Source organism: Varanus komodoensis, unplaced genomic scaffold (genome assembly GCF_004798865.1).
Source record: "Varanus komodoensis strain SLA01 unplaced genomic scaffold, ASM479886v1 scaffold30, whole genome shotgun sequence".
In the NCBI taxonomy this organism is placed as follows: Eukaryota; Metazoa; Chordata; class Lepidosauria; order Squamata; family Varanidae; genus Varanus; species Varanus komodoensis.
Genome location: NW_025335762.1, coordinates 11,525,636 through 11,549,114, shown reverse-complemented (window position 1 = coordinate 11,549,114; position 23,479 = coordinate 11,525,636). Strand labels below are relative to the sequence as shown.

The 23,479-nt window shown below is 50.0% G+C and overlaps 1 protein-coding gene across 2 annotated transcripts in view; it reads left to right on the top strand.

Moving 5' to 3' along the window:
* The window catches only part of ROBO3 (roundabout guidance receptor 3), a 167,914-nt gene extending 146,513 nt beyond the window's left edge, over positions 1 to 21,401 (top strand). The window contains exons 13-29 of one of the 2 annotated variants that reach the window (XM_044437609.1): positions 3,537 to 3,703; positions 5,420 to 5,541; positions 6,438 to 6,654; positions 8,082 to 8,206; positions 8,360 to 8,531; positions 10,361 to 10,555; positions 11,473 to 11,496; positions 11,612 to 11,654; positions 12,555 to 12,712; positions 13,074 to 13,349; positions 14,518 to 14,665; positions 15,927 to 16,154; positions 17,328 to 17,509; positions 18,148 to 18,255; positions 18,386 to 18,568; positions 19,604 to 19,758; positions 20,884 to 21,401. In XM_044437609.1, the coding sequence (XP_044293544.1) occupies positions 3,537 to 3,703; positions 5,420 to 5,541; positions 6,438 to 6,654; positions 8,082 to 8,206; positions 8,360 to 8,531; positions 10,361 to 10,555; positions 11,473 to 11,496; positions 11,612 to 11,654; positions 12,555 to 12,712; positions 13,074 to 13,349; positions 14,518 to 14,665; positions 15,927 to 16,154; positions 17,328 to 17,509; positions 18,148 to 18,255; positions 18,386 to 18,568; positions 19,604 to 19,758; positions 20,884 to 20,895 (2,515 nt within the window). In that variant the 3' untranslated portion in view covers positions 20,896 to 21,401. Of the gene's footprint in view, positions 1 to 3,536; positions 3,704 to 5,419; positions 5,542 to 6,437; positions 6,655 to 8,081; positions 8,207 to 8,359; positions 8,532 to 10,360; positions 10,556 to 11,472; positions 11,497 to 11,611; positions 11,655 to 12,554; positions 12,713 to 13,073; positions 13,350 to 14,517; positions 14,666 to 15,926; positions 16,155 to 17,327; positions 17,510 to 18,147; positions 18,256 to 18,385; positions 18,569 to 19,603; positions 19,759 to 20,883 lie in introns of those variants that run through there. The other variant, XM_044437608.1, reaches the window with a different exon arrangement.
* The last annotated feature ends 2,078 nt before the right edge of the window (positions 21,402 to 23,479 follow it).

Genomic DNA, 23,479 nt, shown 5'->3' with positions numbered 1-23,479 from the left:
AGGTTAGAGTCAGTGCAGTGCAGGACCTCTTTTCAGCCTGGAGAAGAGGAGAATCCGAGGGGATCTGTTGGCAACATATAGCAAAGTGAAAGGGTGTCACACGAAGGTGGGTAGAGACCTGTTCTCCCCTCCAACAAAGCCAAGCTCAAGGCCAACAGAATTTGGATATCAGGAAGTTCTTCCTGTCAGTTAGGACCCCAAGGGTATGGAATGGGCTTCCATGGGAGATGGTTGAAGCCCCAGTGGTGAGGGTGTTCAAGGATAGGCTGGACATGCACATGGTAGGCAAGTCATGAGTGGAGCCGGCTGGAGCCGGGGATCAGACTAGATGGCCCAGGAGATCCCTTCTGACTCACTCTGTTCCTATGTTTCTATGGTTAGTAGCATAAAATCATGTGTTTGTTGTGGGCAACTTGGAAGAAGATTGGAGCAGAGAAGAAACTTTGCATACAACAGAGTCACCTGCTTCAGGCATGTGGAATCATGGCCTCTCTGCCCAGTCTGTTTTGCTGGGATAATAACTCCCATGAAGAGCACCTCGTGATGCTTGAATCAGAACTTGGAGGGCAAAGAGAGTCTATCACACTGCATAGCACTGTCTTCCTGGGAGGGTCACATACATCTTTCCTCCTGGAGTCACAGAAACAGTAAGAGGACTAACTTCTTTCTCTCAGAGAAACCCACTGGCCTGGAAATGACCCAGAGAGCGCAGGGCACATGTCTCCGCTCTGTTACCTGAGAATGGCAACTTTTGTATCTCGCTTGAGCAAGGAAGGCCTTGGCGTTTAAAGATGTGAACCGGTTTTATGATTAATTAGCTTGGCCACGTCTGTCTAGAGCTGGGCTTTTAGAGGTCAAGGGAGGAGCTCCCCACAGCTGTGTAAATGTTTTGCTGTCAGCACAGTCCTGGGCAGCAGACCGCCCCCACCGAACCCACGCTAAGCTTCTGTTTGTGCTGTGTGTCTCCGGCGCACCACCGGACACCCTCTGCCTGGATTCTTCCTGGCCATGGCCGAGTTGCTAAGGGTGCCACTGGCACAAAGGCAAACACTCGTATTTGCACGCAGCTGGCCATCTCCAGCCAAACTTACCTTGGAGTACCATCTGCTCCCAAGTTAGAGGAGCTTTGTGGGGTGAGCGCAGGTGGCCAAGTGATTCAGCGAGCAATGAGAAATTCTGCAAACATGGAAGCAGCCGGGCTCCACAGTAAATCACCAGACATGCCGACTGTGTGCTTGCACATGCGCGTGTATCTGTGCATGCAGGAACCTGGCGCTGCAGCATTAAAGAGCAGCAGGGCATCTGTTGTAAGCTGCCTTTAATGAGCCCTTGTGTGTCCATGCATTTAGTCCCTGTCTTTTCAATTTGAATATCCCTGTGGATCAGTCTTGCCCAATCTGCTAGTTTCTAGCATAGCATTGCTCACTGTGGGATGATGGGAGCTGTAGTCCAACATAGCCAGAGAACACCAGGCTGGAGAGGACTGCAATAGACTTTATTGAGACTGTATTAGCTGGCCCTGGCTCTTTCCAGCCCCAAACCTAGGCCTGCAATGAGAGACAGATCACGCCATTCCATTGACATCCAACCAGCCCCACTTACAAACCACAGGAAACGTTCTGGAAGAGCTTCAGGAGGTTCAGAGGGGACATTTGGGAATGAACAGACCTGACTGAATCTCCAGCTTTCAGTTTACCTCCAAAGCTGAGCTGAAGACCCATAGGTGGGGCCCCATTGAATTCTGGAGCCTGCATTCTCTAAGCATTTCCTGTACCTTTTGTTCATCTTACAATTCAGTGTCCCGATCTCAAGGATTTGCAAGAGCTTGGAGGCTGCATTTTCTGACCTGTGTCCTCTCAATTCCGAATGTGTCAGTGAGGAGCTGCTCAGTGAAGAGCTGCTCAGCAGTGACAGAAACTCACTTTGCACATTCCCAGAAGCTGTTTTCTTAACCCAGCACCTGGGTGTAATGACCTCAGTAGCAAAGCTGCATCTGCTGCCCCTCTCCAGCACTGAGCCCTGGCAGGTTTGGTGGTGCTGGCAGACAGTATAACCACAACCTGAGGCAAGCAGCTGTGAGCTGATCAGGACTTCCAATGTCCCAGAATTGCCCTTTAAGCAAGTCTCCCCAGGGAACTGTGGGAAATGTAAAAGGGTGGGTGGCTCATAACTCTGCAGCCAGAGAAACAGTCGCACAGAAGGGCCCATTATCAGGACCGGCAGCCCCTCCAGAGTCCTGGCAGCTTCCTAACCATGCCCAGTGCTGCCACCAGCCTCATTTTAACACATCCTCTATTTTTCATAAAAGCCACAAGGGTCATCTTCTGTCAGGATGCTGCCTGCTGATGCCAAATGGCTGGGAGACCCTGGCCTACACTTAGGAATGGAATGCCTTTCCCAGCCCCTGTGAGGCAAAGGGAGGCTCTTGAATACGCCCCCTCCCTTCGCTGGCTTTCCCGCTCCATTGCATTAAGTAGACCTACTGTATCGCAGTATTGTATTGTATCCAGCTGGGCTACTATATCCTGGTTGTACCTTAGTAAACCAAGTAGATCTACCTCTCTTGCAGTTACGTACTAGTTCAAGAAGATCTGCTCCAAGGAAATCAAGTGGATCTCTTAGCAGATTTGATCTCAGTGGATGATGTAGACAGTGGGTCAAATAGATGAGCAGATGGAGCATGGAGAATTGATAGATTCTGCCTTAGTAGGGTGAACAGACCAGTAGATCAAGCAGATCCTTGGATAGATTGTATGTCGTTATGTCTTTATTTATTTATTTAAAACTTTTGTGGACTGTCCCATTACCGAAGTCTCGGGACGGTTTAACAATACAAAATATTAAAAAAGAGAGAGAAAAAATTGATTAAAACACAGCATCCTAAAATTAGCAATAAAAAACCTCCCAATTAAAACACTCAGATCTTAAAACACTGGGAAAATAAAAAGGTTTTGGCCTGGCACCAAAAAGAATAAAGTGATGGCACCAGGCGGGCCTCTGTGGGGAGCGAATTCCACAATCGGGACACCACCACAGAGAAGGCCCTTCTCCAGGTAGTCACCCTCCTAATCCCCTTCAGGGAGGGCTCCCAGAGAATGGCCTCTGCCCCAGACCTTAAGGGGCAGGCAGGCACATATGGAAGGAGACGCTCCTTCAGGTAACCAGCCCCTAAGCCATTTAGGGCTGTATAGGTCATCACCAGCATCTTAAATTGGGCCCAGGCTTCAACTGGAAGCCAGTGTAGGTGGAAATGGACCAGCGTTCTATGTTCAAACCTGCCAGGCCCTGTTTACAACTTGGCAGCTCTATTCTGGACCAGCTGAAGTATCCAGACCAAAGATTTAATCTCAGTAGCTCAGGCAGATCAAACTGATGGTAAATTTGATCTCAGCAGGGGAAGGAGATCAAGCTGGTCTCTTGACGGATGCATCCTCGGTAGCGCCAGCAGGTGCAGTCCTGTTGCAGCCAGTCCGTGGGAGCCAAAGGAGACGGCTGTGCCTGACCCTCCCTTCGTTTCCTTCCCTGTCCCCTTGCAGCCAGTCTTCGGGCAGCACCTGGCAGACCGTGGCCAGCAACGTGAAGCTCGAGAAGCACACGGTCAGTGGTCTGAACCCCAACACCATTTACCTCTTCCTCATACGGGCCGTCAACGGCTATGGCCTGAGCGACCCGAGCCCCGTCTCGGAGCCTGTTCGCACGCAAGGTGAGTGCCCCGTGCCATCGTGCTGGACCAGCGTGTGAGGAGGGGCTGCAGCGCTTCAGTCTGGCACAGCTGCCCTTCCGCTGTCGTGGCGCCATGGGGAGAGAGCGGGGAAGAGACCAGCGCCGGGTGGGCAAGGCACCCGGTGCACTGGGCTCCTCTAACAGAGCTTCCCGGTCTCTCGCTTTCTCTTTCCTTCCTGTGCACACAGCAATCCGTAAAAAGGGATGCGAGTATCACCTGTCCGACAAGGCTGTTTTTGAGAGGCCTAAAGAGCCATCCAAATGCAAGCGTCGGTAGAGTGGGAGGGTTCTGTCCTACCGTACTCCCAGTCTTGACTCTATGTGCCTTCCTAGAGAAGAGAGCAGGTCTGCCCAAACTATGGGTAATACTTTGCCCTCTTTGGTCCTCAGTGCTCTGCACATCCTGGGATATTTTACACAGGGAAACGCTTTTAGAACAGCTTTCCCCAACCTGGTACCATCCAGCTGTGTTGAGCTAAAACGCTCAAGATTCCCCAGCCAGCCTGGTGCCTCACAGATGTGTTAGCACAGCTTCCTCGGCAGTCTGGCAGTTGCGGTCCATGACGTGTGGAGGACCCCAGCCTGAGGATGGCTGCTTTAGAGGCTGCCTTTGGGAAGTGTCCAGAGCTATATGTCATATTCTGCAGTTATATGTCTGTACTACGAAGTTTGCTACTTGAAGAATTTGGATTCAGCATCCTGAAGAGTTTAGCCTTTCCCCCACTTCAAAAAGGAGGTTTGGATCCCTTAAGGTCCCCTGTATGAAGGGAAAGCTGAGGGCCAAACTACCTGTCACATACAAAAAACTACAAGGGAACCATGGCTTCTTGAGCTAGCTGAAATGATCAGAACTTTACTGCAAAGTTTGGTTCAACTTGTTCCTTTTCTCGTTTGTAACCTTTTTTCAGTTCCTTTCAATGGGAAAAGTTCACCTTGTCCAAGAACTGGGCATTTTTTGTTTTCTGTTTTTTGTAAGCCATTCAGAGATTTTAGTATTGGGACAGCATATAAAATTTTTAAATAAAATAAAAACGAAGAAATTTTCAAGCCTGGGTGTTTTTAAAAGAATGCAATTGAATGCAATGCAAATTTGTGAACATTTTCTGAAAACATGTGCTCCCATTTGTGTTCACATTCAGGGCTATAAATGGGACATTTTGCAAACTGAATTTCCTTTCAACCTATACACAAACCTGGGTAACCGTGCCTAGACAATCCTTTTTATGGCTTATAGTGGAGGAATAGCAAGAGAGAAGAGGCCCTTCACCCACCCTTTCCATGAGTATTCTTTTTTTCCATTCCAGATTGTCCTATCACTTGCAAAGCTCCTATATGCTAGTAACCTGCAATTGGCAGATGTTAAGTACATATATATTCATTTATTTAATTTAGCACAATTTACATGGTTGCAGTGTGTGTGTGTGTGTGTGTGTGTGTGTGTGTGTGTGTGTGTGACAGGTTCTGCATACATTGCTATCAGGAAGCAAGGCTGGCCAGTCTGTGACTTATGAATCACATGCACTTCCCAAGCCATTTGAATGCAGTTGCTGGAGGAAAAAAACAAAACAAAAAACAGATGTGGAAGTGGGCTTAGCAGGAGCTTCCTGTACAAAGCGCAAGAGTTTGGGTGTTACTTTAGCCCTCTGTGCAAATGACGTAGTTCTGTTCATCTCTCATCTTTTCTATGGTTTGGCAGATGTGAGTCCTACCAGGCAAGGGGTGGACCACCGGCAGGTGCAGAAAGAACTTGGAGAAGTTGTGGTCCAGCTCCAGGATCCAGTGGTTCTCACCTCCACCACCATCCAAGTGACCTGGACCGTGAGTACCAACAGGCTCACCGACAAACTGCTTTGCACCGACAGGGTGTGTGCATCCAAAATGGGTCGGACCAGGCTGTGCAACCTCTTTCAGCCTGAGGGCCAAGTGCAATTTCTGAGCAGATTCTACTGCTCCTACTGCCAGGAAGTAAACCCTGGGGAGACCTTTTTAGCATTTTGAACACACAAAACCTGAGAAACCAAGGAAATATCGGGAGTCAGGAAGAGTGCAGGGCCACAGGCAGGAGAAGGCCAGAGGACCAGATTAGGAGGCACAAGCAGGCCAGACTGGGCCCATTGGCCTAAGGGTCAACACCTCCCTTTTAGGCAGTTTCAGTGTGGGATTAGACTGTTCATGAAGGATAAACTATGAGTTGCCAGCTGCCACAGAGGCTATATGACACCTTCAGAAAAGTGGAAGGATTCCTCTGAGTACTGGTCCCTGGGGAACAGCAGCAGGAGGTGGCTCATCTGGCTCATCATTTCAAAGAGACATGTGGCTGCACACCACAGGAAAAAGAATGCTAGACTACCAAGGCCCTTGCTCTGATCAAAAAGTTTTCCTATATTCTTAGATATATTGGACTCGGTGGCAGTGCTGGTCTTCACCAGTTTTGCAGCTCCAAAGTCACAATTGCAGCTCTGAATTGTAGTAGTAGTTGTTGTTATCGCTGTTATTAATGGTGCACAGAAATGAACATCAGAGCAAGAAAATGCTGGGTCCTCCCATGTATTTGCAGCTGAAAGCAACTGTTTCACATTTCTTCTTGGTATAACTGACCCCCATTGATAGAGATCAGGTTGTAATGCAGGGACCAGAGTTAGACAGGCAGATAGTCAGATCCATTCCCAGGTATCGTACCCAGAGAATTAATGCTAGATCTTCTTCTCATTCAGGTGGACCGCCAAGCTCAGTTCATCCAAGGCTACAGAGTGATGTACCGGCCCAGGAATAGTGCCTGGCTAGTGCAAGATGTGAAGTCACCTGCTGATCGGAGCACTGTACTAGTTGAGCTGCACAAAGGCCAAGAGTATGAGGTCAAAATCCGCCCATATTTTGATGAGTTCCAGGGCATGGACAGTGAGGTGCTGCTGGTGCGGACACCGGAGGAAGGTATGTGTGAGAGGAGAAGGAAGCTGGTGGCCCTGCAATCCAACCTCCTAGTCAAGGAAACTGCAAGCTGCAGTTCCCTGGGAAAAGTAGATACAATGTTAATTGCATGGCCTGTCAGTGTGCACCATTTCAGGTCAGGGGTTCTGATAATGGTGTGGCTTGCATTGTACGAGAACTTGAACCGGAGGTTGGGTCAAATTTCTCAGGAAACAAGATGGAAAGAGATCTCCACCATGGACAGCTCCAAATATCTAAAGGGACCTTGGTTTAACAGTATCAAATGCAACAAGTCTAAGGATGGCAGTCCTCCTCTAGATGGAGAAAAGGTGACTTTTGGAGTCTTTTTTTTTTTTGTGAATTGGGTCCTGAGGAGGTGGAACCCGATTGCTTTTCCATGGCTGAATTGTGTCCCTGAAATGTTAGGTCTTGGAGCCTCCTCAGAGGAAGGAGGTGGGATCCTCTGAAGTTGGAGTGTCAAGCCCTGGCCAGTGGCATGATGAAGGCTTGCTTCCCAATTGAAATAGCAGCCCCGGGGGCATGGCTCTGGGAAGATCCATAAGAGCAGTCAAACGGAAAGCTTTAAACTTTCTCCAGTGAGGATACCAATCTGTCCATGGAAACCTCCAGTGGCAACTACCAAGCTTGAGCACCACCTGATTGCTTGAATGTGGTGTCCAGTTCTTTTACAGGAACTAAACATGAACTGAGAGTCTTCCATACCTCAGCAGCCCACTGTCCAGCACCTTCTTTAATTGGGCTAAAAAAGGGGGGTATTAGATATAAGAACCTACTTCTGCCTTGTAATTAAATCCTTGGGCATTTTTTTCCTGTTTCACCTGTTTTCTTTCTGAAAGATCTGTATTCAGGGCATTCCTTGCCCCCAGTGGCTGCCATTTTATGGCTGGACAAGCCCCCTACTTCGGGAGCCATTTTGAGGGAGCATCTACAAGACACCTGCAAAATTCCCATGTGCCAACCAATCCAAAAAGTTAGGGGACCCCAGGTTAAACTCCTCTTCCCCCTTTGCTGGTGCTTCAAGCACACATGTGCACGTGCACACACACACACACACACACACACACACAGTGCACACCCAGAGAGAGCTACTGTTAATTTTCTATTTAAGCACACACATCTAGTTATCCAAGCACTTAAAATACTGCCTAGTTTGGTCGTGTGTCAAGGTACATCTCTTTGCCTTCACAAACCCACCATTCCCGGGGTTCTGTAAAGGAAGTCATGGTGGTTAAACTAGTTTCAAACCCATCTGAAGGTTGACTCAGCATTGCCTTTCCTATGACTCAGCATGTCCTCTTGCTGCTTTCTGGCTTCCAAAGTTCAGGATGGAAATCCCCATATGCCACATTAGTCTGTGTCTTTGTTGACCGAGATGACACAATGAGTTCTTTTCCTTCCCTCTTAACCAGCTCCCAGTGCTCCTCCTCAAGCAGTTACCGTAGTCACCGTGGGGGCCAGAAACAGTACCAGTATCAGCGTATCCTGGGAGCCTCCTCCACCTGGAGAGCAAAACGGGATCATCCAGGATTACCGGGTAAAGTGGATTCTCTCAGTATGCATGAGAGCATGACGGTCTGAAGGCCTTGTGGTCCAGCTGTAGCAAGGGACGGCAAAGGAGAGATCGCTTCTTTGCCTGAGTGTGCTGCTTCAACCACTGGGTCACTGCTTTCTTCCCTTCTTGTGGCAGGTTTGGTGCCTGGGAAATGAGTCTCGTTACCACATCAACAAGACGGTGGATGGCACAGTGCATTCAACAGTCCTGCTGGGCTTGGTGCCAGGCATGGTCTACCGCACAGAGGTAGCAGCAGCCACGAGTGCAGGCATTGGCGTGAGGAGCACCCCAGTCATCATACAGATCAGTGAGTACCCAGGGCTGCAAGGAGAAAGGAGTAAGACGGGTTTCCCCCATATGGTCTGCCCATTCACTGAGGACAGCTGGCAAGCCCTCTGTTCTGTTTTGTCTTTGCGATGAGGACGATGTCCACATAATGTGGCTGGATGCTGGTGAGGTCTGGGTTACAAGGTCCCACTATGGAACACGTTTTTAACCAGGTGGGGCAAGGCAGCTTTCTCAGTGAGGCAGGAACTGGACAGGACAGCACCTTGGAGAGCTCTGTCTTAGCAGCCTCAGGCTGCATTGACGTGGTGGCGGCAGCATGCTAGACTCTTCATGGGTGGGATCCCCAGAGTCCAGGGACAGCAACAACACAAGAGGAGAGAGCCCTGGATCTTCCTGGGGAATGAGGTCCGGGGCTGGTAGAAGATTCTATGACGGACAGAACCACGAGTCATGACTCCTTTCTGTACCAGCATCTTCTCCCTGAACTATTAATACAGGGACCACTTTGTCCAAGGATGAGGGCAAGGATCATCCTTCAGGAGGGCTTGGGGCCCTGACCCATGACACTGTCGTGCTTGTCCCACCCGCTTCTCAGTGATGTCCAATGTAGAAGTGAGTGTGCACCTTCCTGAACGTGGTGCCCAATCTCTAGAACTCCCTGCCTGGGAGACTGATTTTCCTTGTCGACCGATTGCATTTTGCTTCCCCCACCAATGGCATTCCACTACCTTTTGAAAATCACCCTGTTTTTGGAGCGTCTCTGGCCAGGTTACCCAGGTATATTATTTTAGTGAAGTTTATTTATGTCTGTGAGCCGCCCCGCGGCTTCGGCGAATGGGGCGGCATAGAAGTTTACTAAATAAATAAATAAAATAAATAAATAATACCCTGTGGTTTTAGCAGCTTTACCTGCCATTCAATCAGTTTTAGATGTTTTAGGTTTTTCACATGCACAAACACACAAAATACTCAATGCAGACAGCTACTTTGAACAGTTCCCAGCACAATCCTACCTAGACTTACTTGGAAGGAAGTAAATCACCTTGAATTCAATAGGCCTACTTCCTTTCAAGTTTTGTACTGCAGCCTCTGATTTGAAGCAGCAGGATATGAAGCATTTCATGAACATTAAAGTAAAAGATACAGACTTTGGACCAGCAGTCCAGGCTCAAGATTCCCATTTTGGATTTGGGATTGCTTCTGAGTGTTTTCCCATCCTTAGCTCAAGCCAGTGCATGGTCTGATCTGGCCCCTGTCTAGCAGGACTAGCAAACCAGAAGCCCAATCAAACTTCCTTTAAGTTTATATCACAAAGAAGTTGGGACTCAAAAGGATTACAGCTGTGATAGAGACCTTGCCAGGCTGGGGATTCCTCAAGGGCGTTTGGAGAGAGGATTCACAAAAGGGGGTCATGCAGAAAGGCGGCAACTGCAAGAAAATGGTAGAGGTGCAAAATGGGGCAGTTGTCATCTCTTGACCACATGATCAGGATGATGGAAGGGACAGTTGCTTCTGAAGTGTGGTAGGTGCAAAGCTCTTTTCCACCATGCTTGGTTTTCACACTTGTTGGTGGGGTCCAGCTGTGGCCGGGCTATACTGTTCAGGCTGCACATATGCCTGAACCTTCCCCCTGACAAAAATATTTCCCTCCCTCCTCATGGAAAGCTAGCTAGTCAGGGTTAAAGGTCTCCCTTTTACAAGTAGCTTTCTATCTGCAGGGAAGTTTGTTTCACTCTTCACGATTGTCAAGACAGCTTCCTCCTGACTTCCCATCTCAGGAACAACCAGTGTAGGTCCCACTACTAGCCTCCTCTCAGGGCAGATGTTTTGCCTTATCCACTGCTGCAGAGCCTTCACCAGACCAAGACACAGTACCTGTGAGCAGTGGGGACAGCGTGAGCCTTGCCGAGCAGATCACAGACGTGGTGAAGCAGCCGGCCTTCATTGCGGGCATCGGGGGGGCCTGCTGGGTCATCCTGATGTGCTTCAGCGTGTGGATCTACTGTCGCCGGAAGAAGAGGAAGGAGCTGAGTCACTACACAGGTGAGGTGACTCACCTGCCACTTCCCTGCTCTTGCTCTCTTGAAGGACGATGTGGCTGGTTGCTCAAAGATATAGGATGCTGCCTTGTACCGCAGGTCCTCTCTTGGTCTTGGCTCAAAGTATCCCGGGTGCTTTGGAGGAAGTGAGGTGGCCCAACTCACAAAGGAATGCTCCCAATGAACAACCTGCCCCACAGGGGCCCAAGAATTGGCTGAAGCCCTTATGTGCCCATGGTCAGGTCACCCTTCCAGACTCTGGAGGGGAATGCCTTAAAGGGAGGGGCTACTGAGTGGGATTCTGGCTCTCCTCCTCCACCTCTCTGAGGATGTCCTTTCCACATGAACAACACAGCACAGGTGTGTGGCTCCTTGGGCACGATGGCTTTGGTTCTGTGAGCCGCGCAGGCTGCATGGTTATATGCAGTGGCTTTCTGCCTCGAGGACCACTGAACCAAGGGGCTCAGGCTCTGGCACAGCCATGATGCTGGAGCCAGGACTGCCCTCCCCGGCCTTTGCCTCTGGTCCTGTGAGTCTGAGAGATCTAGTCTGTTCTTTTCCAAGCACACATTGCATCCTGATGCCTGGCCAGATGATCTTTCATCAAGCCCCAGGGTGTCAATCCTCTTGTCCACCTGGGGTCCCAGGTGCCCGGCTGGCCATTCCACCCGGCCCTCAGCCCTAGATTGTACCCCAATGTTGACAGTTTCAGACAAGGAAAGCTGTTTCTCTTGCCGGCTCCTTTCACCCAGAGATGCCAGGGACATGAGCACATGCCAGCCTGCATGCAGAGTGCATGCACTGCCAAGAAGCAACTGCCCTCTCCCTGCCCCAGGCAGCCTTAGACTCCTTCCCCACCTCTGCCAGCCACAGCCATGACTTGCCTGAGCTGCCTCACTGTTTGCTTGCTTCTCTTTGCAGCCTCCTTTGCGTACACACCAGCAGGTAAGGCTTGCTCCCCCTCCATCGCATTGCTTTTTCGCCCAACATCCCCTGCCTAGCCCTCACCTTGTTCTCCAGGGAAGTGTCCCCGACTGAGTGTGGTCTCCTTTCTTTCCAGTTTCTTTCCCCCACGCGGATGGGCCGGCACGTGGCAGTGGCAGGTGAGCGCAGAGAGGGGGTGAGGGAGAAATTCAGTCAGGCTGGTGTGGTGCTTAGACTGGGTCCGAAACTCCATCACTGACTCTCCAGCTAACCTACCCCTCAAGGTTTTTCTGAGGACAAAGCAGGCTGCAAATGTATTTTATTTATTTATTTAAAGTTTTTCTATGCTGTCCCATTACTAAAAGTCTCTGGATGGCTTGCAACAAATGTAACAAATCAACAGACATTTCTAATTTGCAGGTGCCGAATCAATATGCGAATGAGAATGTTCACTATTTGCACATCTCTGGATTTTGTGATGGGGTTTCCCAAACAAAGGAAATGCCTGCAAAAATCTGTGTATTAGGGTAAAGTGCATCCAAAACTCTACATATTAGAGAAAAATATACCTTAAAAGGAGTAAATAGATCGGCTTAAGCAAGTATATAGGCAAGCATGCATTTTAAAAATGTGTGCATTTAGAGAGGTGTCTGTTATGAGAAACTCATGCAGAAACTAAAAGTGCTTTGGAGTGATTCAATCCTACTTAATTCTCACTAGACATTTAGAGGAATAATATTTGGGATGCTGTGCAAAAAGACTGCTGAGTGACTTGGTTTGGCTTACTTCTGAGAAGGCTCAGAATTGGAAAAAGTCCCACTTGGGCCACCCACCGTGTCTTTTGCCCCACCCACAGATCAAGTGCACCCCGGGACTCTTCCAGCATTGGAATTTGGCCTGCAATAGGTAGCCCACCCCTGTTCTAAGCAGTGGCGATACATGGACATTTAACCCACAAATTAACCAGCACATTGATTGAACTTCATACAATTATTCTGTTCAGATTAAAAAGTAAATCAGAAAGATGGCAGGCCTAGCATCAGCCCCCCAAGAGTTGTGACTCTCTGTCTCTCCTGCAGCCGGCCCGGCATGCTGGCCATGGCCACTAGTGCCTCCAGCTATCCCTGGCTGGCGGACTCGTGGCCAGCTCCAAATTTGCTGCGCAATGGGAAGACCAAGGAGCCCGGAGTGAGCTGCTGCACAGGAAACCACAATGCCACAGAGAGATACTATAATGGTAAGACTGCCACTGTTTCAGCAAACCCATAAAAGGAAGCCCAGTGTAGACCTAGTGAGGAAAAAGGAGTTCAGCTAGCAGAAACCATGTGCAGATGCTCTGGTGGTTGGGGGGAGAGCACAGGAAGTTGCTGAGCCAAACAAAGCAGATTTTCCAGGTTGTGACCTCCCAGAAGAAGAATGCAGACAAGGTTAGTGGAGGCTAAGCAACAGGACCGGTGTTAACCCCTCGTTGCAAGCCTGGATTAGAAGCAGCCCTCCAGGCCCCAAAGATGCTTAATTCCTGTGCCATGCAGAATCTGCTGCAGCCCAGCCAGAAGGCCTGGTTAAGCCAGATCACAGGGTGTTCCCTTCTTTTGCAGATGCTGGGATTTCCAATTACATTGCTCAGACTGAAAAGTTCGGGACAGGGGTGTCTGATGGGCCCATCTACAGCACCATTGACCCCGCCAGTGATGACATGAGAACGTTCAATGGAGCATTTTCACAGCACACCACCCCCTATGCCACAACTCCTGTGGTACCCTACGGGGCAGCGCATCTACATTCACCTGATGAAGAGGAGAACCAGTGGATTCCCCAGTCTGGAATCTCCAGCATCCAGTATGCCCAGCCTGAGCGGGGCAGGGTGGAGAGCGGTAGGGGTCTTGAGTGTGCGAGAAGCTAGCTAAACTTCTCTCAATGTTGATATTCTCCAACTACAGTAGCTTCATTTTATCTGGAAAAGTGAGTCTAGATATGCAGAATCTTCTTCAGCACAATGGTTGAGTTCCATTTTGGAGATGCTTGCTGGGGCCACAGTCAAAGGGATGGGGGCAGAACCCAGCAAACTGTAACTTAAATCTCTTACAGCAAGGAACTAAGTCTCAGAATTGGCTGTGGCCTATTGGAAGCCCCACATTGGCCCTGAGACCTGAGTTTTTGCACCCCAACATCCTGCCATCACTGGCTACAGCACATAAGAGGCAGTGGAGGCTGGTGGCTCCTAGGTGAGTGGGGCCACCAGCTGCCACTCTGGGCTGCAGGCGTAACTTGGAAGGAGCTGTCCAGGGTGCTGAAAATACTGTGGGTTCAGCACCAGGCTTGCTTATTCAAAGTTCAGATTACAGATCAGAATGGGTATGCTGCTGCACCCTAGAGCCACCAGTCCTTCCCATTTGCAGGACAGCGGAGCCAAATTTGACCGTAGAAGGAGATGACAGCAAGAGGCAAGGGAGCAGTAGCAACCATCTGGGGAAGAGCCATAGCTCTGTCGTTGAACTTCAGCATGCTTCACAATGTCTGATTTCAAAAGGCTGCTTGCTGATGCAGCATTATTTATGGATGCTGCCAGTCAGTTTATAGGACAGCCTTGCCCAGCCCGGTGACTTGTAAATACTCCCATCCTCCCCAGGAATAGTCATTCTTTTAGTCAGGAATGCTAGGAGCCATAGTCAAAATCATCAATAACATGCCATGTCAGGGCTGGTTGGTATGGAAGGTTCAGGCTTTGATGGGACAGTGGCCTGATTTTCCCCATGCATAGCAGGAGGTCAGGTTCATTCATACTTGGAAGGAAGGGTAGAGGCAGACTGGCACATAATGCTGACAAGCAGTGCAAGACTCACAAGTGGAATTTTAGGCTGCAGTCCTGCAAGCTCTTGCTGGAATGAGGGTCCAAATTACTTTTGTGGGGCTGCTTCTGAGCCTCTGTGCTGGTATTGCATGGCTAGTGTTCTTCTTCAGTTGGGTAGCACCTAGTCTCAGGGAATCACTCATTTGCCCCATTGAATGGTCCCTCTCCCTGACCTCTGTTTCTTGATGTAGTTGCTAAGCCCGGCAAACAGAAATCCATGGGGAAGCCAGTGAAGACTCCATCCCTCAATTGGACAGAAGTGCTTCCTCCACCTCCTTCTGCCAGTGAACTGAGCCAATATGTGGAGGAAGAAGAGGAGGAAGAGGAGCTAGAAGTTGGGTAAGTGCCAAAGGGAGGCCAGGCCATGTCATTTCCATTCAGTACAGGATTTCCTCCTGCTAATCGGACTGGAAATCATGTGTTCAACATTAGTCTGCATTTGGGCTTCAGCTCTTATTGGGCCTGCACATTCTTTCAGTGCACACCCTGGCAATGCGCTCGGTGATAAGGCAGTGGCATTGAAGAGCACTTGGAAAGTACAACTGGTGGCTGTTGTTCTTTGTTGTATAATGAAGATTTGGCCTGTGTGTGTGTGTGTGGTTGTAAAGCCACGGTGTGGACCCCGGTGGATGGAAAGGGTGGGCAGTATTCAAAAGAATAAGTATACAGTTAAATAATGAAATCTCACCAATACCCACTGACGTGGTCGTCACAATCCACACAGGCTGCCTTTGCAATGATTCAGCTCATATGCTCGCTGGGGCCATTTCTGTGAGCCATCGTCATCAACAGCCAGGGGTTATCTGAGTCTCACCACAGCAGGGTTTAAAAAGGGTTCAGGATTTGTCTCTCCCCACTCGATATTTGCAAGTGAAACTGATTCTTTGAAAGTGGCAAGCAGCCATTCTGAGCATCAGTTAAGGAACTGCATCCAACTTTTTAAAAAACCACTGACTTACTCCTGCAAGTGCTTGGACTAATCCCAGCTATCCAGAAGTCTGTTGAGACCCCAGATTCATCCTGTGTTTGAACAGGACAGATGTGATCAAATTAGATGTCTCTGATGGCTTCAAATAACCTTTTTTCATCAAGTTAGGAGATGGAAACTGTAAACAAAGTTGGTGTGAAATGTCAAGAAATCCTTATTCTGTGTTTAGGGCAGAATAGGCTTTGGCCTGTCCAGAGTCCCATTCTAGCTCTTTGGTTTTCCCCAGAAGGCCAACCCCTTCTCTGGCACCTTTCCTCTTCTTCCAAACACTGATAATGTGGTGACTGCCAACCTTTTACGCACTTTTTCTCTATCCTAGTGATGGAACTGCCTCTCCTAAGGCTTAGTTACTGGCAGTAAGAGCTTTAAGGTCAAGTATCCTTGGTAGCCCACCCACCACTGCCATGTCGCCCCAAGAGGTGTGCCAGAACAGAGTTTGGTCTTTGGGTTGCAAGAGGTCCAATGCTGCTGGTTGAGAGGCTCGCTCTGGATCTCAAGGAGCAAGTGTATCCTTGGTGTGCTTGTGTGTGTAAGTGATGGTCGTGGTAGGAGTGCAAACTGGGAGCTCAAGAGTATTGCAACCAAAATGTTTAGCTCACTCCCTGCTTGTAGTTCTGAGGTGGAAGAGTGGTGCCCTCCTCTGCCAGAAAGGACTTATTTGATGGAGAACATCCAGGAAGAGGAATGTCCTCCTCCCCCGCCCCGTGGCGAAGCCTCCTCTCCTGCAAACTCCTATGGGCAGCAGTCCACAGCCACTCTGACCCCCTCACCCCGGGAGGAGATGAGAGCTTCTGAAGACATCCCCAGGCTGCATCACTTTGAGATTCCTCACCTGCCCAGGTATGAACCGCTGATCCTTGCAAAGTATTTGATCCAGGCACAGAATATTGCCCTATATTCTGTGCCCCCCACCCCCATTTAGACCTGTTGCCTTGACCGTGCACTTGATTCTAGAGCAGAATGGATCTTTGCGGCCCCAGAGGGCAGGACTAGAGCCAATGGGTGGATGTTGGAGGGGGCAGATTTTGGCCAAACATTAAGAGAAACTTCCTTAAGGTCACTATTCAAAATTGAAACAAACATCTTTGGAAGGCTTCTTCCGCCATTTAAGCAGTCCTGTGGATGGCCACCTGCCAAGGATGCTGAACAAGGATGCTCAATTCCTTAACTGAGCAGGGGGTTGACTAGATGACCTCCAAGGATGAGCCAACTGTAACTTTCTGTGAATTCCCTAAGAAATATTTCTACGCTGTGAACCTTCCTGAGCCAAAAGTTCATCCTCAGAGGGCCTACTCTGCCATTGCACATACATTTTGGGTAGACACAAAAGATGGGGGCTTTTCTCAACTGTAATCTAAATGGGAAGAGCCTTGTCTTCTGCATTTAGGCAGGAAGTAAGGAACTGCAGCAAGCTTTGGATCTTTCCAAGTCATGTCATCTGCAATGCTTGTACGCTCACACAAGTTTGGATTTTGTCTGTTTCATTATCTTTAATTTATGGTTTTATTTATCTTGATGATGCCGATGTGGATTAGTTATAGATACAGGAATAGATATAAATGCCATTATCCACTTGGAAAATGTGTATGTTTCATGGAAAAGAAACAAAGAAATAAAACTGAATTCCCACACCCTCCTATACCTGCCTTCCCCAGTCTGGTACCCAGATGGTTTGGCGCACAGCTCCCAGAATCTCACATAGCTTTCTGCCTATCTGTATTGTTCGGGGACAGAACTGACCCATTTTGCTATGGCATGCTACGGCTCTGCAATACGGACCCCTTTTCTAAAAAGATGTGTACCAAAGCTGAACCCCTCGGCACTGACAGGAAAATTGAAGGAAAGTTGTTGAGCAGGTATCTATACATCACAGAGCTGGAAGAAACCTCCAAGGTCAACTAGAAACTCTGCTGCTCCAGCATCTCCTCTCAAAGTCGCCTCGCCTTCCCTTTGCTGCCTGCCTGCCTGCCAGGGTCCTCCTCTCCAGTAAATGTGTTGTTTCTTGCTTTCAAGGCGATTGCCCAATGGCCCCGGGCCATTGCCCAGAGCCTCAAGCCCTCCCTTGACTCAGTCCAACCCAAATTTAAATGTTCCTGAGGAGGGATCCGAGGGCATTGCTCCCAGGGCAGGCCATCGACGCAACCTGAGCCAGACACCAGCACACAGCGCAGAGGATGTGGACTCCCCAGGAATAGGTGGGTGCCTCTTCCCTCTCGCTCATCCAATGGGCAGCAGAGCAGCCTTGCACATGGGGCGATGGAGGGAAATGGCCTCTCTGTGAGGAGCCCAAGAGCTCTCAGGCCAGCAGAGAGCTTGCCAATGTGTGGCAGGTTTCCTTCTAAAGAAAAAAATGTTGCACCTGCGGGAGTGCAAAATACACATGGACTTAATTGCCCAGCAGATGTCTGGTAAGGTGTGAGCAGTTAATTGCTTTGAGCGTTAAAAGAGACAATGTGATGCAGAGATCAGAGCAAGGGCCTGAACCTCAGGCCCAAGGGCTGTCCTGACCCAGTTCTCTGGGATTCCTCTGCAACCCATGTCCCCTGCCCTCGGCCTCTCCCCTTTTCCCCAGCTGCCGCCTCCTGGTGGCCGACTGCCCAGCTTCCGTGTGTTTGCCCCTCATTCTAAGGGCCAAACTGCCTCTCCCAGGTCTCAGTGACGGACTGAGGAGCTGCAAGTGACACGATGCTTCTCCTGAGCCCGCCAATGGTGGGTTGTGCTGGGATCAGCCCGCAGTGACTTGCCTTTGTGAAAGCTGAGAGCGGGTTGGGCGGACCAAGACCCAGCTGCCTACCCTGGTTCCCCAACTCCAATGTGGGGCTTTTCCTGGCAGGTAAACCCCACCCCAGCCTAGGGGATGTGGCTCTTCCGCCAGGGCAGAAAGCAAAAGGCAAGAGGAAGGCCAAGCCTAGCCACTACCGTCGAGAGAAGCAGCAAGGAGGTGAGTGCAACGGGTGCAAAGCCTCCCCATCGGGCTGGGCTCCACAGTCCCGTGAGTGTGGACACACACATGGGCCCCCTGTGGAGGACGAGAGCTGACCACGGCACTTTGTCCTTGGCTCCGCATGCAGACCTCCCGCCACCCCCCCTGCCACCTCCCACAGAGGACCTCAGCTGCTCTGCTCCAGAGAGTGCCCCCCCGCTGGACTGCGACCCCTCCTCGCTGGAGAAGGTCCTGGGTGCTTCCTCAGCCGCAGAGCGGAAAGTCCCCCATCGCGCAGTGGCAGGCCCGCACTTCCACCAACACCGAGATGGTACGAGGACTCCTTTGCTTCCCCACATGCTTCTTTTCCATACTGCTCAAGAGCCAGTTCTCCAGGAATCTCAAAAAACCAAAAGTGGGCAATGCTATTTGTTCAAAAGCATCAAATTCTGACATACAAAATCCAAAACAGACCTTAAAAGCATTTGAGCAGCTAACACAATTTCAATGCAATTGGACTGACATGAAGCACACTTCTGTCACTCAATGCCTTCGGAGGCTCTGGAGAAGAAGACTGCCTCACCCTTCTTCTCTGGGAACCTCAGTGGGAAGGTCATTGCCAAACTGAGGGGCCATGACTAAGAAGGCCCTCCTTTTGGTGGCCATCTTCATGGCCACCTGCTGAAGTGGCAGTGGAAGAAAGGCCTCGAATGCCGGTCGTAGTGCACTGTGGCCGGGACGGGAGCTCCAGCAAGCATTTCATCAAGTTCCGTCAAACGGTCCCAAGCTATACAAGGCTTTAAAGGTTAGCAGCAGCGCCTTGTTTCGGGGTTCCATGCTGACAGACACAGCCGCCATTTTTGCCTTCCATACTGTGGGTTGGTGATGAGCTTGCCTTGTGGTCTGGAGTTCAGGACCAGCAATATGCCTGCCCCTTTTCCAGTCAGAGCCACTCCTTTGGGAAAGGCATTTTCCTAAGTTTGGCAGATGGGTGTTCTGTCCCTGCCTGTGCCTCTCACACCTGTGGGGAGTGGGAGCTTGCTTCCAATGCTTCCCATCCACCTTGTACACTCTCTGCCACACATGTGGCTGCTGTAGACCTAGAACTGCTGCGGCGGACCATGCAGTCAGATCAGAACTGTGTGCAGCTTCCTTGTATTCCTGACTGACCTCCTTCCTGGACATGCCCTTGAAACCCTTCTGCGCATTGCCGGATTGTGCTCTCCCATTGCTCTTTATCCCACCTGCTCTTCTCGTAATACGCAAGCCATGCTGTGCCCAATAGCAGCAGCATATATATGTGTGACAGCAGATCTCGCCCGGCTGTTGGCTGACTTTTCTCACTGATGTGCTTGTCTCCTGGCAGAGGAGGAGATCATCCCATACAGCAAGCCCAGTTTTCTCTCCAGAAGCCAGGTGTCAAGCAATTGCTCCACAACAGGAAGCTCTTCTTCCAGGGGATCAACAGGATCTCGAGGTCACGGGTCAGGGCGCAGCGGGACAACAGGAGACCGCAGTGAGGTGACAATGCAGCACTTCCTGTGTTTTTGCTTGCTGGGGGGGTGGGGGAGGGAAGAAGGACCGTTGCTTTGGGGGATCGATGGACCCAGGCCAGGCATCAGCACACTTTGTCTTCTGACAGCTGGCAGAGACCCCAGAGCTGCCTTTGGAACACTCGGTTTGGCTCAGAACCACAGCAGGAGGGCAAGAGGGCAGTTAACCTGTGGCCCCACACCAGCTCCCTGGTTCTGCTGGCTCCAGGTTTTGAAAGACCTGTGGCAAGACACGCTGAGTGGGCCCCATCCATCTGCCAGTCTCCCTTCTCACCACCCACTGCATGGCTCACCCTCCTCATTCTACTGTTGCTTCCACTGGCTTGCATGACAAGCAGGGAGCCAGCGGCAAGTCAGCAGCGACATCTCTGGTTCCTCCTTCTCAGCACCACCAGTGCTTGAGCCTGGGTGTGGGCAAGAGGTTGCAAGAGTGACAGGAGCCACCATCTCCAGGGGGCTCCTTTCCACAGGCTTCTGCAGGACTCTAGGTCTTCAGCAGGTACCCAGCCATGCCCACTTTGGCACCGTCACCATCCTTAATCTGTGGTGCTCTCCCAGAGTGCCGTGGAGCAAGCAGAGCACATTTCCAGGACCTCTCTAGACCCAGAATGTGTGCTCTATGACCCCAGTGCAATGCATAGTTAGCATCTCAGAGAGGCTGATTCTGACCTGGGCGATTGGGACTCTGACAAAGTTTCACTTGATCCCATCTGCTGCTCCTCCCCCGCAACACGCATGTTTTGAATGTTGCTGCTGGTTCTTTCAGTCATACAACAAGCAATACAACTTGTTATGACAATGGAAGTTGCTGGGATTAGGCAGAAGAGATGTGAGAAAATCAGCGATACTTGATCAATGAACATGGTGCGGGGAGGCATTCTAGGTCACTTAACCAAAAGGTAGCACTTATCTGGAAGACGTTCTAGGTTACCCAATGTCATGGACTTCCTACAAGAAATGATTGGGTACTTCTCTTGCACACTCAAATCTGTGATGAGGTAAGCCAATTCTCTGGCTGCACTGTGGGAAGAAAAAACAGTGGGTGAGGAGCAGAGGCCATCCCATTGATGTGTCACCCTCTTTGTGCTTCCAGGAAAAAAGATGAAACCAAACGGAGTTGGTGTGAGCAGAGTGCAAGGCCTTCGGATTGGCATCAGTGGACTATGGGCCAGGGTGGGTGGGTGTTTCTGAGCTTCTAATTTATGACCCTTCAAAAGGAGCCGCATGACCAGGCCCCTTGTAAATATGTCTGTTCCCTGGAGTTCAGCAGTCCCTGGGAGCCAAGAAAGCTGTATTTATAAATCACGACAAAGGGACGCTCCAGCTTTGGGCCTCTGTGGGGCAGATTTTTTGGAAATTTTGGCATTTCTGCAACTGGAGAGTTTGTGCCCAGTGGCAGGTGGGACGGGAAGGGTTGGGAGCAAGCAGCGGGGAAGGGAATCAGCCTTTGCTTATCCAACACAGGATGGCGACTCCGCTATACCAAGCACATTCTCCAAAACTGCCCAGGTGCTCAGCCCCACCAGCTGCAAAGGCAGAGATCGCCAGATGCTTCTTTGGTAGCTAATGGACCCTTTTGTAAAATGACCAATAAAGCTGTTTGTTTACCTGGCCCTCTCCATGCTTTTCCATTTTCTTCACAGCACTGCAAATGCATCCTGTTGGTGAATCCTGGAGTGTAGAGACTCCTGATACGCTCCAGCCCAGATGCAGGGAACTTCTAGGGGCTGGGTTCAAGGGCTAGTTTCTACCCACCCACCCCCACCAGCAAGCTCTTCCTCGCCACTGCTGAAATGGTTACCCCACTACCCAAATGTGGTGGGTTGCCAGCAGCCAAACAAGAGTGCGTCTTCAGAAGAAGGCACAGGGGGAGCACCCAAGTCATGGTTTTGCTTTCAAGCACAGTGTGCCATCCCTCCATACCATCACAATTTGGGGGCAAATTTGGGGGCATGGGGGCAACAGAGGGGGCTAGAAAAGGGGCCAGGGGGCCTCATGCAACTGCCCACCCCGGTCTTGGCATAATGCAAGTACTTATTGATGGTGCTGAATTCCATGCCCAAAATAGGTTCACTGCCATGAATATATAATTCATATATATTATATAATGAATAAATAATGAACAAATAGGTTGCCATGTTCAAGGCAACCAAGGTGGAAAGTTGTGCATAAAAGAGTATTTCCATACTTCTCACGTTAAATGTTAGAACAAGAGCAATTCAAATCTAACTAGTTAGACCCACTTTATGCAATGTGAGCTGCCTGCGTGCCTAGCAGCAGAGTTAAGAAGTTCTTGGCTCCATATTTGCATAAACGTTTTGCACAATTTCTTAGAAACTTAAAAATCCACTAAGCTGAACTGGTTTTGGCTATCAGGTTGGAAAGGATCTGGACAGACTATGAAAGTAGGCTCGGCACAACAGGATGGCATTCAACATGAGTAAGAGCAAGGGTGTCATAAGTACAGGTTAGGGGACAAGTGACTGGAAAGTAGCACTTGAGAAAAGGATCTCATGGTACTGGTCAACTGTAAGCTAAATATGAGTCAACAGTGTGACACAGCGGTCAAGAGGGCAAATGGCTAGGCACCCTTGGTTGCCTAGCCAGAAGCATGGCTTCTACTTTGAGAGAGCTATTACTGCCACTCTATACAACTCTGGTGTGCCTGGAGCTGGAGTACTGTGTTCAGTTCATTACAAGAGGGATATAGCAAGGTTGGATTCAGTGCAGCAAAGGGCCACAAGGATGGTGGCTGGTTTACAGGCTAAGCCATATGAGGAGGGACTGAGTTTTTTCAGCCTGGGGAAGAGGAGACTCAGAGGGCACCTGTTAGTGACATACAGTTATGTGAGGGGGTGTCACACAGAGGTGGGTTATGGCCTTTTTTCCCCTGCAGTTGAGGGCAGGACACGCTTCAATGGAGCAAAGCTCTGGGAACCAAGGTTCAAGGTGGGTGTCAGGGAGTACTTCCTGACAGTTGGGACCCCGAGGGTATGGAATGGGTTTCCACAGGAGGTGACTGAAGCCCCATCGGTGAGGGTGTTCAAGGGCAGGCTGGACATGCACATGGTGGCCTTGTCATGAGTGGAGCCGACTGGAGCCAGAGGTCAGACTAGATGGCCTGGGAGACCCCTTCTGACTCACTCTGTTTCTATGTTTCTAAGCTCAAATGAACCAAGTTTTTCAGTGCCACACATCCCCGGTTAGCATCTGGAGAGCAGACTGTGAAAGCAGGCACAGTCATAGTCTTTTCTCTGATGAGATATATTGTGTTTTTATTCCATACGAATTCTATCTAATTCTGCACTTATTTTTATACTTTCTTTTATTGGCACACGTTGGCTCTATTGTTGATCATGCAAAGTGGTCCCCTTACCATGGATAGGCGACAGAATGCCCATCTTTGCACAAAGCCCTGAGTCGAATTCTACACCAAAAGGTGGGGGGGAGCCCCTCCCTTGCCTCCATCCGGTGCCTCTGCTGCTATGGTGTGCCAAAAGAAGAATTACTTTTACTGGGAGGTTCCTGAAACTGAAAGGCACCTTGAGCGGCTCAGCTGTAGGAAAAGCCCAGGGTTGATTTGTTCAGGGAAGTCAAACTTGGGCAATTTATCCTCCCACTGGGAGTACAACATCCCCCTCCCCTCTGTTGCCACTGCTGCCTGTGATGGATGAGCTTGCAGTCAGTAA